This window comes from Mustela nigripes, chromosome 8 (assembly GCF_022355385.1).
Source record: "Mustela nigripes isolate SB6536 chromosome 8, MUSNIG.SB6536, whole genome shotgun sequence".
NCBI classification, from domain to species: Eukaryota; Metazoa; Chordata; class Mammalia; order Carnivora; family Mustelidae; genus Mustela; species Mustela nigripes.
Genome location: NC_081564.1, coordinates 27,102,469 through 27,117,166, shown reverse-complemented (window position 1 = coordinate 27,117,166; position 14,698 = coordinate 27,102,469). Strand labels below are relative to the sequence as shown.

Sequence of the window (14,698 nt, the reverse complement as noted above, 5' to 3'; positions counted from 1 at the left end):
AAATATTTGGGAAGCAAATGAATGGCCAACAAATAAGTAGAGAAGTTCCCAGAGGACGTATAATATCCCCTTCTAGCAGCTGGTAGATATTGACTAGGCATGTTGGAAGGAAGACAGTTTGGCAGGAAGCTCTTTAGGAGGTCACTGTCAGAGCTGGGCCCAGAACGGCTCCTGTGAGTAGAATAGGCCCTTTCCAGGAAACAGGTCCAACAGACACAGCTTCCTCAGTTCAACAGAATTGGCAGAGTGGTGGTCTCCCTGGGGTCCCGCTGTGCCAGGGAAGCTATGGGCCTTCTCAGGCATCTCTTCCTGCCTACCACAGGTACGAGTTCTTCAGAAGGAACTCGCTGCGTCCACCTCTGAAGACACACACCCCTACAAGGAGGAGTTGGAGACGGCCTTGGAACAGTGCTTCTACTGTCTGTACAGCTTTCCTAGCAAGAAGAGCAAAGCCAGGTACCTGGAGGAGCACTCGGCCCAGCAGGTGAGGGAGCTGCCCCAACCCACTGCACCTGCCCATTTGCAGAGGAGTGGGGGTCAGAGCAGCAAGGGCTCTGAGCTCTCTCAAAGGACCTCAGACACATCGCTTTTGCACCAGGAGAATGAGGATAGTTGGACATAGTCTGATCACAGGAAAAGGATTTTTCTTTCTTTTTTTAAAAAAGCTTTTTAAAAATTTATTTGACAGAGAGTGAGAGCTCAAATACAAGCAAGGGGAGTGGGAGAGGGAGAAGCAGATTTCCCACTGAGCAGGGAGCCTGATCTCGGATTCAATCCCAGGAGCCTGGGATCATGACCTGAGCCGAAGGCTGATGAGCCACCCAGGCACCCTGAAAAAGGATTTTCCTTGCAAAGACTTCCTTCACAGATGTTGCCTAATCATTCAAAAGTGTGGCATGGCAATTTTCAAAGGATTTCTTTTTCCAATTTGGGTAATACAAATAATTCATTAGAGGTTTTCATTTGTTCCTGTTTGATTTTCAGAGCAGTATTGGGTATATGACCTCACAGCTCATCATTTATTCTCCAGTCTTACCAGTTCTATCCCCTGAATAGGAGCTACTTGGGCAGGGCACCCACAGGGCACCATACAGAATACAGAACCACCCTCGTCCAGAACAAGCTGTGGGACAGCTGAGGCTCAACGAGAGGGTCTGTGGCCTGGCCACAGTCCCCACTCATGACTGAACCTACCTTCTGGCATGGCCACACGGGTTCACAGAGTGCGGCCCTCAGTTTCCAATATTTGTCTTTATAAAGGCCAGGCACATGCCAGTTTACTTGTGTGCTCTTTAGACATTTGGTTTTGGGGATTACAGTGGGTATGCACATTTGTAAGGGTGTACAAGTCTTTTTTTATACTCTAATATATTGTAACCTCATCTGTGTTGTTTCCATGGAAGCACTTTTCCCTTTCTGCTTTTGCCCTGACTACACTGTGATCTGCTTTTTGTCTTTTCTCAAGGTCGACCTTATATGGGAGGATGCCCTGTTTATGTTCGAGTACTTTAAGCCCAAGACCCTTCCTGAATTTGACAGCTACAAGACTAGCACAGTGTCTGCTGACTTGGCCAACCTTCTGAAGAGAATCGCCACCATTGTGCCCCGCACAGAAAGGCCAGCGCTGAGCCTGGACAAAGTCTCCGCCTACATTGAGGGTGCCTCGGCTGAGGTAGGAACTGAGTGTGATGGGACTGTGTCCTGTCATTTTTTTCCTCCAGCACTGCTGCTTATGCACCTTGGCTTCTTTCCTTGTTCTGTACCAGAGGTCAGGGCCATGAGAAGCCTAGAGTCTATCCTGTGCTAATGTGAATGGTCCTGGTCCATTGGACCAATGGTCCAATTGGTCCAATGGACCAGCAGCATGACTGGTCACAGCTGAGACCCTGAATCCCTCTCCCTTATCCTTGGTCCTTCCCCTGCTAGGTACCCTGCCTCCCAGAAGGAGCCGACCCCTCCCCTCCAGTGGTGAATGAACTCTACTACCTCCTGGCTGATTACCATTTTAAAAACAAGGAGCAGTCCAAGGCCATCAAGTTCTACATGCATGACATCTGCATCTGCCCCAACCGGTCAGTGACCTGGGCATTGGGCCAGGCAGGGAGGGCTGGGGTGACTCCAGCCCAGCAAGCTCCTCACTGGGCCAGTTTGGGGTTTCCCTGCTCTAGCAAAGAGACCAGGGAAAAACAAATGAGAAAGTGTGTTTAGCACTCTGCAGTTTTGGGGAAAGGCAAGTTCTTCATAAAAAGAAGAGCAATGAAGTAGGCTTCTTTCTAGAAGATACCTGGGATGAGCGTTGGGATCAGAGAAGGTATGAGTCTGTTTGGATGCAGGCCAGCAGGGGAAGGGAGTGCCCCCTGCTTCCATCCTGTTGGTTGTATGCTGCTTCTTTTCCTGGCTGCCAGCCCTGGAAAATGGGCTGATGTGTTCTACATGTCTTTAGTTATGGTTGTTTCCTTATTTTAGGATAAGGGCCCTACTCATAAAGTCTGGTTCATTTGATTGAGAGGGAACATTTCCTCATGGCTACTACACCTAGGAGGTTAGCCTTGGGTCAAGGTAAGATTTGTGTCTGAAGGGTCCAGAGTAGTATCTATAGGTAAGTACTCAGGGGCCAGGCCACAGTGGCTGCCCACCCTCAGGTGAAACTGGAGAGCTCCCCCTTGTCAGGATCCACCTAGCCTAGGGAAGGGATTGGGATCTGAATGGAGAAACCAGTTGACACAACTTCTGTAGCCTGTGGGAAAGGTTCTCCCAGAGCCCCCTGTTGCTCAGCCTCTGCTTTCCTCCAGGCAGGGAGCCATGTGCCAGTGGCCCTGGATGTCCTCTCTGGGGTCACTGTGGGCCAGTGTGATGGAGCAGAGCCATGCTCAGGCTGGCTGAGTGCTCACAGCTCTAGATAGTGAGCAGTCACCTCCTTTGTGCTGCTCTCTCCATGTCTAAAAGGTAAGGGTGATAAAACCCACCTGTCCGTGGGGAGGTAGGAGCCTGGTGTGGGACCTCTCACCCAGTAGCCACTTGGGCTATAAGATGAGGCTCGTGTTAGCTCAACTGGGCCTCCTTCAAACCTGTACATACACTTCTTCGGACGGTATCAACCTGCCAGGCTCAGCCTGCCAAGAGCCCTCCCAGGGAGGTGGGATGTGAGGATTGGCCCCAGGGCCAGGAGGAGCTTGGTGGCCCAGTCCTGGACCCCCTTCATTCCCTCCCTAACAAGCTGATGTCAGGGAAAACTTGGGCTCAGTCTCTTCTTCTGTGCTAGTTAGGATGGAAGATCAGATACTGGTTTTTTCTTTAAATCTTCTGAACCCTCTAGGTATAGGTGAAGCCCATGACAGTTGGGTGGATGGTGGAGTGTTCTGGCCAGTGTATGTTGGTGGTTCTTATGGGGAAAACAGAGTCTTCGAGGATGCTAGCAACAGCTTTTCTTGACCGGTCTTCATTTCACTATTTCATCTGCTCTGGCTCAGCTGGGATTGGGGCACCTTGGCCAGGTGTTTCAGAGAGTGGCATTTGAGGGGGCGAGAAAGGATTAGGCCCCAAGACAGCTCATCCCTCTGCCAAAGAAACAACTCTGGGCCTAGTGCTAGGAACAAACCTGCCCCACATGAGTAAAAGCCCAGCACGCAGGTTCTGGACACTTCCTCCTCCTGAGTGCATGGCATCACTGGCCCTTGGGCCGGCCCCCATTGTCCCTGTGGGTCAGCATTTCCCGAGTGTGGATTGTGTGCTGCTCTGCTAGAATCAAGAACCCACATCAGGACTTTGCTTTTGTTAACACATAGAGGAACATTTTGAGGTTTTGTGATGATGTGTCTGTATTCTTGGTTACTTACATTTGTGACTGCAGGTAGTAGTTTCCATTTTGGTACTCATGCAGGCATTTGGCCATACACTGTAGTGTGGTCTTTCCCTCAAGGCAAGGGCAAAGGGGCTTGCGAAGGCACTCTGGGAGGAGTTAAGAGGGGAAAATCCTCAGTGTGGAAGGAGCTGGCCCTGGTAGAAAGTCCCTGATGGGGTTCCCACCGTCTGAGGGGAGCTTGATACCTCCTCCTGTGCTACCTCCTGGAGGTGATCTGAACAGAGCCCTGGACCCCCAGGTCCTGAGGAGGAAAGGGTACACTTGGAACCTCCACACAGGGGCCAAAGCCTTCATTTTTGCTATCTCCTGATACCATCTAAGCCTTTAGGGCTCTTTACTGCTCCTTTGATTGCACTTTCTCATCTCCAGGTGCCTGGAGTATGGTAGAAGCATGTGTGAGCTTCATAAGTTTGCTGTGTCCCTACCACACCTTGGTACTGTCAAATAGTCCAGGAAGGCAGTTGGCCAGTTTTAAAGTTTGTGTAGCAGTGGGTCAAGAATTGTTATTATTCAGGGAGGGTAGCATCTGTCATGTGATTACTGCCTTTTCTGTTGTATACTCTTGCACTCAGAAAATTCCATTCTCCTAAGTGCCCAGAAATCCTCTTAGCCTTGGTCTCCATCTCAGAGAACCTTTTGCATTTTCCCTACCACTTTCTTTCAGGCGATCTCAGAGCACTAGGGTCTTAGCCATCCTGTGGTTCCCCCGCTCTCCATCTTGCTGCTGGGAACTGAGCTGGAGAGGGCAGAATGTGGTCAAGGTGCCAGAGGGAGAACCATGCAGAAGCTGCATGGCTGTGTTTTCGGGGTCTCGGCTGTGCCATGGCTTTGGTCAGTGAGTGTGTTGGTGGCAGGAGCTACCAGTGAGGGATTAGGCAGCAGGATGGGAGCCTTCCTATTGTCTTGGAGGAGCAGTGCCTTATAAAGCACCCCTTTTCCTTCCCATCAGAGGCAAGGAAGCAAAGGGGAGCAGAGTCCAAGAGCCCACCGTGCATGTGAGCACAATTTGGGCTCAAATTGGTGGGGATCCTCTTAGAACACTTACTGAGTGCCTGTGAGGTGCTAGATGACCTAAGATTCAGGTCTTGTGCTGTCCCAGCAGCCCTGCTCTCTTGAGGTGGGTTTTCTCCTTTTATTCTTTTAGATTTTTATTATTATTTACTAGAGAGAGAGAGAGAGAAGGAGCAGGAGGAGGGGCAGAGGGAGAGGGAGAAGCAGACTCCCGGCCAAGCAGGGAGTCCCATGTGGGGCGCCATCCCAGAACTCTGGGATCTGACCCAAGCCAAAGGCAGATGCTTATCGGACTGAGCCACCCAGGTGCCCCATTGCGGTGGTTTTTCTTAGCCATATTTCATAGCTCAGAGACATGGAGTCGCTGGGTGGTGGAGCTGGGCTCTGGGCCCTGGCCTGGGAGACAGGCTCCCACAGACCTGGGATCGCCACCCTGCAGGCTATTGTGTCTTCAGTGCTGTAAGGGCAGCAGTGTATTTACTGGCGCTTTTGTTGTGACCACAGGTTTGATTCCTGGGCAGGCATGGCTCTGGCCCGGGCCAGTCGTATTCAAGACAAGCTGAACTCCAATGAGCTGAAGAGTGATGGGCCCATCTGGAAGCATGCCACACCTGTCCTGAACTGCTTCCGGCGGGCCCTGGAAATTGACAGCTCCAACCTGTCCCTGTGGATCGAGTATGGCACCATGTCCTACGCCCTGCACTCCTTTGCCTCACGCCAGCTGAAGCAGTGGAGAGCTGAGCTGCCCCCTGAGCTTGTGCAGCAGGTGAGGAGGGGTTCTGCAGAGGGACCCTTTTGTACCTGGGTGGCATCCCTACCCACTAGCAGGAGCGTGAGGGGGCGGGGCTGCTGTTTGAGGGCAGTTCCTAGCAAAGGGTCACAAAGCTGATCCACTCACAGTGCGGCTCAGTTAGCCTAGTGAATAGTGCCAAAAGGTGGTTGGGACTTTATCTTAGTAATTAAATAATAATGAAAATAACTCCTAAATCTTACCTTACTAGGATTTTGGTGATAATTGCAAGATTGTGTTAATTTTTCAAAGGAACCAAGAAGGACTGAGTTTGGTTGGTTTGCAGGGAACTTAATTTCCCAGTAGTTTTACAATAGCATGCTATAATGTCCCTTCACCTCGGCAGCATAAATTTAGACAGCTACCTCGGCAGTAATATTTGAGGGCTGCTTCCCTCTCACAGGATTCTCTGATGTCTTTGTGCCTTAGAAGAGTGTATTATGGTCTCTTCCTTGAACAGTTGTCCTCCCTTTGGGTGGTTGTCAACCATGTTAAATGTCCCTGGTGCTCATAAAGGCTTTGTCTACATTACTTTCATCAACTTCATGAAATCCCACATTTTTTGTCAACATTTGCCATTTAAATTTGCTGTAGATCTGTATTATACCATCAGACTGGGTGCAGAAATCACCAAGAGACATACTACAGAATGGAAGCTGGGTGGGGATGAGTGTCAGTGAAAGTGTTAGGGGGCTATGCTGGAAGAGTACCAACAGAATCTGAACATTCCTGAACATTCCTGTGCTGGTGTGACTGCTATTGCTGCTGTGTCCACAGCCATGGCGGCCTCGGAATTCCCACACGAGGTCCCGCCTGACATTGGAGTGCACTTTGAGAAAGCTTCAAAAAGGCTGAAATCCCTTTCTCTCTCCACATATTTCTTAGTCTCCGCATGTCACCCATGCTTCACAAGGGCGAACCGGAAACACAACCTGGGGCTGTACCTCGGGCTGTTGTTTGAGAAATGCCAGTGACCTCATCTTCCCATGAGCTCTGCATGCCACCGCCCGTGCACCCGGAGGGTTGTCTCAGGGGGCTGGACTCAGGGCACTCCAGCCCTAAGGTTTTCCCTCTTTCTCCACCCAGCGTGCGTGAACCCACACGTTACTGGGCATCAGAACCTCTTTCAGGGGGAGTGGGGAGCATGTTAAAAGGTCCCATCAGGGACTCACAGTCAGAAGTGGGCTCCCTGGGTGGGTTAGACATGGTATCCTGGGGACAAGCCTGGCACCGGTGGCAGAGGACAAAGGTGGTGAGAAGGGTAGTGTAGCCATGGGGCAAGGGCCGGTGTTGAGTTCTGTGCCAAGGCCAAACCCTGGAAGAAAAATGGGCGAGAGGAGAGGAGCATGGCCCTTGTTTTAACCATCTCCTCCATTATAGAAACCCCTCTTCAGTTACACAAGGAACACCTTCTTTAAAACAATTGCCACAGTAAAGACAAAACTAAAATCTTTTTGGCTCCTCCCCACCCCGCCTTCTAGTCCCTTCATTCCTGCTTCAGAGCAACCTACAGTTAGACTTGTATCTTTCCAGACCTTAAACAAACACTATTTCTTATATATACATGTCCTCCTAGAAGGAATGCTGTGATTTACTTGTTCTTTTCTTCTAGCCCAAATGCTGTTGCGCTGTGTATGGCGTTGAGCTTCTTATTTACTCAGCACCATGTTGTTGTGCTCTGCTCACGCCATGCAGCCTTCTTTCGCTGTGACCATCCTGTGCGGAGGCCCCATGCTCCATGCTGTTTGAACTGTCGTGGCTCACCCAGGGCTGAGCCGGCTTGGAGCTAACTCCCTGCCCACACCAGGAACACTGTTGTCCTCTGCTGGGACTCAAGTGGGGTGGGTGGAGCACAGACCTTGGGATTCTTTATTTAACCCCCAACTGTGAAGCCGAGTAGGATTTAGCAGAATAGAGGTTTTCCAGGAAGTAAATATGATGAGAAATCAGAGTGCCCTTTCTGCTATTGGTACTTGAGGGTTTTTGTAGAGCTTCCCAAGAGGAGGGAACTTTTGCCTCTCCCAGGAAGGGGCAGGGAAGGCAGAGAGTGGGCAACAGACAGGAGACCCAGGTTGACTCCCTGCACACCTCTTCCCCTTGACTATTCTTTCTCCTGCATAGCTCTTGGCCTCTGTGGTTGAACTCTATTTTGATCCTTTGGAAGCTCTTGGCCCAGGTAGTTCAGGACCTGAAACTGGGCTCCTAGGCCATCTTCCTGGAGTGTTGAGGGGTGGCAGGAGAGAGATGGAAATCCACTGGGTGTGCAGGTGTCCCTGCAGGCAGGGAAGGAAGGAGGTTTGGCATTGTTCCCCAGGGTGAAAACTGCCTTGCAGGGCTACCTCCTGGTGGCCTCCTGGTTTTTTTCCTACCTCTGTTAAGGCAGTTTCCTACTTTGAAGTATGTCATGGGGACACAGCCCATTGGTTGCTAGAGCTGTTTGAGCTTATTGTGTCTGATCAGAGGAGCTATAGGACACATGTTGATAGCTATGCATTTTGGCTTCTGCCTGCAAACTTGCCAAAGGGGTGTGTTACAGGAAAACCGGTGGTTTCCCTGTTGTCAGTTCTCAGGCAAGGGCAGAGGTTTTGCAGCCAGAGCCTTCTAGTTGTGTGGCCTAAGGAGGGAACTTGATGTCCCTGCTGTGGTTTTGGCTGTGAGCGGGCTTATGGTTCCTCCTGTGTGGCAGCATTGTGAGAACTGACAATAGCCCTTAGCCCCTTAGCCCCTCTCCTGGGCCGGCCCAGGGCCAGGCACTCTGGCCGTGAGGTGAATGAGGTGTCACGGCAGCAGAAGTGCATCTCACTCAGGGGCGGACGGGTAGTGTGAGGGTGTCTGGCAGAGTTCTGGGATATAGTGGACCCTTAGTGCTCTCCCTCCTCTTCTGCCTGAAGTGTCCTGACTGCCACACCTACTGAGGGCAGGGACTCTGGTGGCATGTGCTTTGTGTGGGGGAGGGAGGGGCTTGGCCTCTTGTTGGGGATCTGTGTGGTGCCAGACCAGATGGGGCTCCTCACAGTTGCCCTTCCTTTCTCAGGAGGTGGCTTTAGGACCCTTACTGGCAGAGCTGGCTGGGCAAAGGGCTACTGACTTGGTTGAGGCTGCATGGCTACCAAGCGGTCAGAACAGGACTCCAGTGAAGTGGCTGCCTTTTACTTACCCAGATCTACTATAGAATCCCATTTTGGAGGGGTACAATGGACTGACTTGGCTTGTGCTGTGTCCTGGCTCTCCAATGTGATTCTGTCTATCGTATCTCACCCACTGATGGTGTCTTGATTCCTAGGTGGCAATTTTCTTTCCCAGGGAGGGTTTGACAGAGTGCTGAGGGTTCTTTGTGCTGGCCCAGCCAGCCAGGGCTGTTGCTATAGGAGGTTCACACAGATCAGCGTCCGCTGGACAGACATCTGTGGGGCAGCCTTCCTCTGCACAGTGGGGCACAGGTACTTCTCTCACCCTCTCACCCTGAGCTCTGGCAGCGCCCTTGTCAGAGCTCAGTGCCTACAGCCTCTCCTGTCCTTTGGTCCCTGAGATGAGACTAGAAAAGGTTGCAGCTTCCCGGCTATTGAGCTAGGGCCATGGAGATGAGGGGCCAGAGACCTGGGGTTCTGGGACCAGCTGCCCCTCTGGCCCCACCCTGGCAGTCTTCATTCTACGTCCTAGCCCAGGAGCTCTGGCAGGAAGGGATTCAAGCCAATGATGGCTGACATTCCACATGGATAGCACCTAGGTGCTGGCCCATAGCCCTTATACAGGGAGTGGGAAATGTGATCCTCTGAGTTGGAAAGTATCTTAGAAGCTGATCTCTATCCTGACTGTTTCCACCCTTGAGTGTGAGAAGGTGGCTGGAGGCACAGCTCCAAGGCCATGGGTCTTAGGTGGAGCTCAGGAATCTGCCGTTCTGTTAGTACCCCAGGTCCCTCTGGAAGGGTGCAGAGGACCGGTATGAAGTCCTGTGGGACCTCAGGGGTGCATATCCTCTCCAGTGCTGTGTTATCAGGTGTTGGGTACACACCCTCTCCAGCTCCACTTTCCCACCCTAGTGAGCTGGGGAGAGAATGAAGTGCTCATCGTCTGCAATGCAGGACTCAGAACATTGGTGGTGGCTCTGGTTCTCCCGGCAGCCGTGGCCTCAGGCTTTTTCCCCTTCCCAGGCAGAGGACCTCAGTGCAGCTATAGTGAGGGTCACAGTTGGGACCTTCAGAAGGGATCAGGAGGTCCTTCATAAACTCCTGGACTGTGTAGTGCAGATACTGCAGGTGGACGGTAAAAGAAAGGACACTGGAGTTGACATGTCCATCCACCTCAGTGCCTTACTTGAGGTGTGCTACGAACAGGTCCCATGTCCTCTCCACACACTCAGTGTCCCCAGCTATGAAATGGTGATGGCACTTCTGTGTGTCGGGGTTGTTGAGAAGATTATAACTTTGCAAAGAAGGCAACAGGGCTTCCCGCAGCATAAGGCACAGTCCTGGGCAAGTTTGGGCCCTGGGCCTCAGGCAGCCTGGTCTCGTGCTCTCATTCCAGATGGAGGGCCGGCGCGACAGCATGCTGGAGACAGCCAGGCACTGTTTCTCGTCGGCAGCTCGGTGTGAGGGCGATGGTGACGAGGAGGAGTGGCTCATCCACTACATGCTGGGCAAGGTCGCCGAGAAGCAGCAGCAGCCGCCTGCCGTCTACCTGCTACACTACAGACAGGCCGGCCACTACCTGCACGAGGAGGCTGCCCGCTACCCCAAGAAGATCCACTACCACAACCCCCCTGAGCTGGCCATGGAGGCCCTGGAGGTGACACCGTGCTGGCCTTGGGCGGGGAAGCTGGGCCTGGGCGGGCCAGTCTCTCTGTCTCCCTGGGGCTGGGTCATGAGGTCCCAGTGACTCCTGTGCAACCTGTTGGAAACTTCTCTGTGTTCAGCAGCTGTGTGTGCAATGAAATTAAAGCAGCCTTTCCTCTCTCTTCTAAGGGGTGCTTACCATCCTTTCTGGGAGAGTGAGTGTTCTGTTTGTCTTTCCCAGAAGAAAACTGCCTTTCCCCCTTTAGCATCTGCAGGTTGCCAGAACCTGACTTGGTGATGACAACGATGTGGCACAGCATCTCCTGGTGCCCTTGTTCCCAGTGAGGTCACAGGCTGTGCCCAGAGCACCCAGCTTGGCAGGACAGGGACAAGGCTGGGTCTGTGGGTGGGGGAGGGGTGGGGTGGTGGAGAGTAGCCTGTTCTCTTGGCAGATTTGGGGTCTTGCACTGCTCCTCAAGAGCAGAGCAGCTGTTTACTGCTTGGATTTGCTTTTATGATTTCTGAGCACTTCACACCATGCTCTCCTCCATGCTCAGGGCAGTGCTGGGAGGAAGGCCGGGAGGCTGCAGCCAGCACCTTTTGTAGGGAGGAAAGCGAGTGCATGGATGAGGATTCACATATGCTTGGCCTGGCCCAGGCCTTGCTGCTTCCTGAGCATGTCAGCTTTCCCCTTTCTGAGGCCACATGCCCAGTCCCTGCCGGTCCCCTGAGCCCAGCAAGCTTCTTGGAGTTTGGGGCAGAATCTGCCTTGATGGTTTTATTTTCTGATTATAAAATTAACACATATTTGTAGTTAAAAATATATAAAAATCCAACATTCAGAAGTGTTCAAAATGAAAAACTGAAGTCCCCAGTGATCTTAACCCCCCAACCTAGTAATCCCTATTCACAGTTTGGGCATGTACTTGTTCTAGACTTTCCCCCACTTAATGTGCAGATACATAGTAACATTTTCTTGTCATTTTGCATGTCATTTGGCATTTTTCACTGGATAAGATGTAGTGCAAGGCATTGTGGGCTTCCTTATCTGCCCATGTGCCCTCTAGTCTGGCTGGACATCAACTTATTTGTCCAATCCCTTCTTCATGGGTTTGGCCTTTTTTTCCACTTCTTCCTTGCCAGGGTGCAGACAGGGCCTGGCTGGGCATGCTTGTCAGGGGTCATTTAACATTGCATCCACAGCATCTTGTTGCCCTGAAAGGTTATACTGACCTATGAGCATATCTGTTTTCCCTCTTTTAAATATTTGCTAATTGTATGAGCAAGCAAAAAAGTCTCATTTTTATAAATATGCCTTTGAAAAACCGTTCATGCTGAGGGGTCGGCAGTAGCTGTCTGGGGGCCACATGATTAGGGTTCATGGGGGAAATGTAGAAATGTGGTTTCATACTGAGTATGAGTTTCATACTTCGACAGCTTCCATGTTGCTGTCATTCTTGGCCCTGGGTCCCACATCCTTCCCATCACAGCTCTTTCATGCTTTCCACTCAGGCTCACAGGCCTGTCCCTGGAGGGACTCCCCACTTTGGGGCTGAGAAGCCTGAGGCCCAGAGAGCTGGTATGATTTGCCCTCAGTAAGCAGCAGAAGAGAAAGGCAGTTGGGGCTGGCTCTGCTGAGCCCAGACACCCCGTGCATCACCTCTGGTAGCACCAAACCCATGTGCAGGGAGGTAGTCCAGCCCTCAGGAAGAGACCACTCTCTTTTCCTCCATGGTGTTTCTTTGACTTTTGGCTTCCATTGCTGACTGATGGAACCAGTGAGCAGGCAGAATGGTATCCCTGTGGGGCCCAGACACTTCCAGGTGAGGCACAGAGGTCTAGAGCACCATGCCAGCTCTCAGGAGAATGAGCACTCAGCTGCTCTAAAAATGACATTTCTCTTAAGACTTTAACCCTGCCCTGGTGGAAATTCACTTTTGCTGTTGAACCTTCAGTCAAAATAGTGAACTTGCTGCTTGGTTCATCTTGGCCAGTTGAACACTCTGTGCTCCTCCAGGCAGAGCCATCTGCTTGTGGGTAGGGGCCTCAGAGGTTTTCTGCAGCTGCAGATGGACTTGGTGGGCTAATTGCTCTGGGGGCCGCAGGTGGGCTAGAGATGTCAGGGCTCTGGGGGTGGACCCCTCTGTCCAGGATGCCCCCTTGAGAGTGCTGCCCAGGTGGACCAGCTGGCATCTTACCCGGGGGGCCTTGGCGGCATCTCTTGAGAACCACCTCTGGGTGTAGGGGGCCTGGTTAATCAGGGTCTGCAGCCACAGGGGCTCCCAATCTTGGTGACATCCTTGGTGCTATATGTGGGAGTCTGTGCCACAGGCAGGAGCCCAGGCTGAGTCACTGTGGCGGTGCCTGTGTGTGATGCGGTTTTCACTTGGGAGCAGCAGAGGGCAGGTTGGACCCGAGTTTAACCTGGGCCTGAGCTTTGCAGGCGGTGGGGCTTTGGGTAGCTGAGCTCACAAATTTGTAAGTGGAGGATTGTGGTGTGGACTCAGAAATGAAGAAGAGTCCAGGCCCCAACTGGTGCAGCATGCCCGCTACCTCTCTTGCACCCACTGGGCAGGCTTCTCCAGGCCTGCAGTACCTGGCTGGCCCAGCCATGGGCGCACGAACAGAAGTCCGCTGTTCTTCCCTTCACGGAGCCCGCAGTGCAATGGGAGATAGGTGTGGAGGCTCCCTTTTTGTGGGTGCCCAGAGAGGGGCCCACAGAGGGTGGCAAGTGTTGTGGTAGGAGGAGGTGCCCAGTGAGCGGGGCTGAGGCTTGTTACTCTCATCGTCTTACCACAGCTTGCCTGTGTTACTGGCTAAACATTTAAGCTGGAACACTGAGAGTTCATGTCCATTTTAATTGTTAGAGCTTGCTTTGAATGACTTTTGGTTGGCTGGTTTAAAAGTGAATGAAGAAAGGCAATGTGTGGTGGTCTGGTCTCCTTGGTCAGGGGCTCTTTGCCAATGTGGCTGACTGGCCTGTGGAATGAACCTTAGCAACTGGCAGGGCTGCTCACACCAGAGTGTCATTCTCCTAGGTGTACTTCCGGCTCCATGCTTCCATCTTAAAGCTCCTGGGGAAGCCAGACTCTGGGGTCAGTGCGGAGGTCCTGGTCAACTTCATGAAGGAGGCTGCAGAAGGACCCTTTGCCAGGGGCGAGGAGAAGAATACGCCCAAAGCTTCAGAGAAGTGAGTAGCATGCTTTCACCCAACAGCTTACCCCCATATGTACCCTGATGGCTCCTTTATAGAGAGTGGCATTCAGGGGGTTGCTGCTGAGTAAATCAGAGCTCTTTGAGCCTCTGGAACTCATCTGGAGACTACTGGTGGCTAGACTGAGTTCTTTCTTTTTTTCTTTTTAAAAAAGATTTTATTTATTTATTTGAGAGTGAGAGAGAGATCACAAGTAGGCAAAAAGTCAGGCAGAGAGAGAAGGGAAAGCAGGCTACCTGCTGAGCAGAGAGTCCGATGCAGGGCTCAATCCCAAGGACCCTGAGATCATGACCTGAGCTGAAGGCAGAGGCTTAACCCGCTCAGCCACCCAGGCACCCCAGACTGAGTTATTTCTGTTGAAACTGAAAAGGAGAGGCTAAGTGTACAACCCCAGGTTACCTCATGCTGGGACCATGCCCAGTGCTAGCCCACCTTCAGGGGCAGGTCCTAGGGAGAAGCCAGCTAATTCCCTCTCCCCACTGGGGCACAGCTCTGCCCCATGCAGAACACTGATGGAAAGCAGTTTTCATGTTGCAGGCTCTTACTCCTGGGTCCTTTTCCATGGTTTCTTGCAAGAACTGGGAACTTATTAGGGCCTGTGTGCTGCCTGTTCTCCCAAGAAGCAGAGAGGGGCATTGCAGGCTCTTCCTATGGTGCCAGAGAGCATGCGGATGCCAGGACCATGGTATGGTCCCCTCATTGCGCCGGGGAGTACCTCTGGGCCTCCCTTTGATTGTGGCCCAGACTTCTTTTGCCCTGGTGTCCACATCTTAGAGCTTTGGCTCAGCTTGCTTCTCCTCTGTTCTCCTGCCTGTCTGGGCACTGTGCAGGGCTCAGCCAAGTACAAGAGAGACCTGTGCCTAGGCACTGTCCTTGAGGCCCATTGTCTTATGGGAGAGATGTGGATGTGGTGTGCCTAGAAATTATACATGTGTACTTTATAGTCACAGAGAGCCCCTCAAGTACAGTGGTGTTCTCTTTTATTGATTATAACTCTTTTAAAAAAATTATTGGTATGCCTGGGTACTTCAGTCTGTTATGTGTCCAGT

The 14,698-nt window shown here is 52.0% G+C and overlaps 1 protein-coding gene across 3 annotated transcripts in view; it reads left to right on the top strand.

The window, feature by feature from the left end:
* CABIN1 (calcineurin binding protein 1) overlaps positions 1–14,698 on the top strand; it is a 148,710-nt gene that overhangs the window by 54,076 nt on the left and 79,936 nt on the right. For all 3 annotated transcript variants that reach the window (XM_059408953.1, XM_059408952.1, XM_059408954.1), the window contains 6 exons: positions 323–484; positions 1,466–1,672; positions 1,927–2,072; positions 5,378–5,639; positions 10,188–10,448; positions 13,474–13,625. In XM_059408953.1, the coding sequence (XP_059264936.1) occupies positions 323–484; positions 1,466–1,672; positions 1,927–2,072; positions 5,378–5,639; positions 10,188–10,448; positions 13,474–13,625 (1,190 nt within the window). The remainder of the gene's footprint in view (positions 1–322; positions 485–1,465; positions 1,673–1,926; positions 2,073–5,377; positions 5,640–10,187; positions 10,449–13,473; positions 13,626–14,698) is intronic.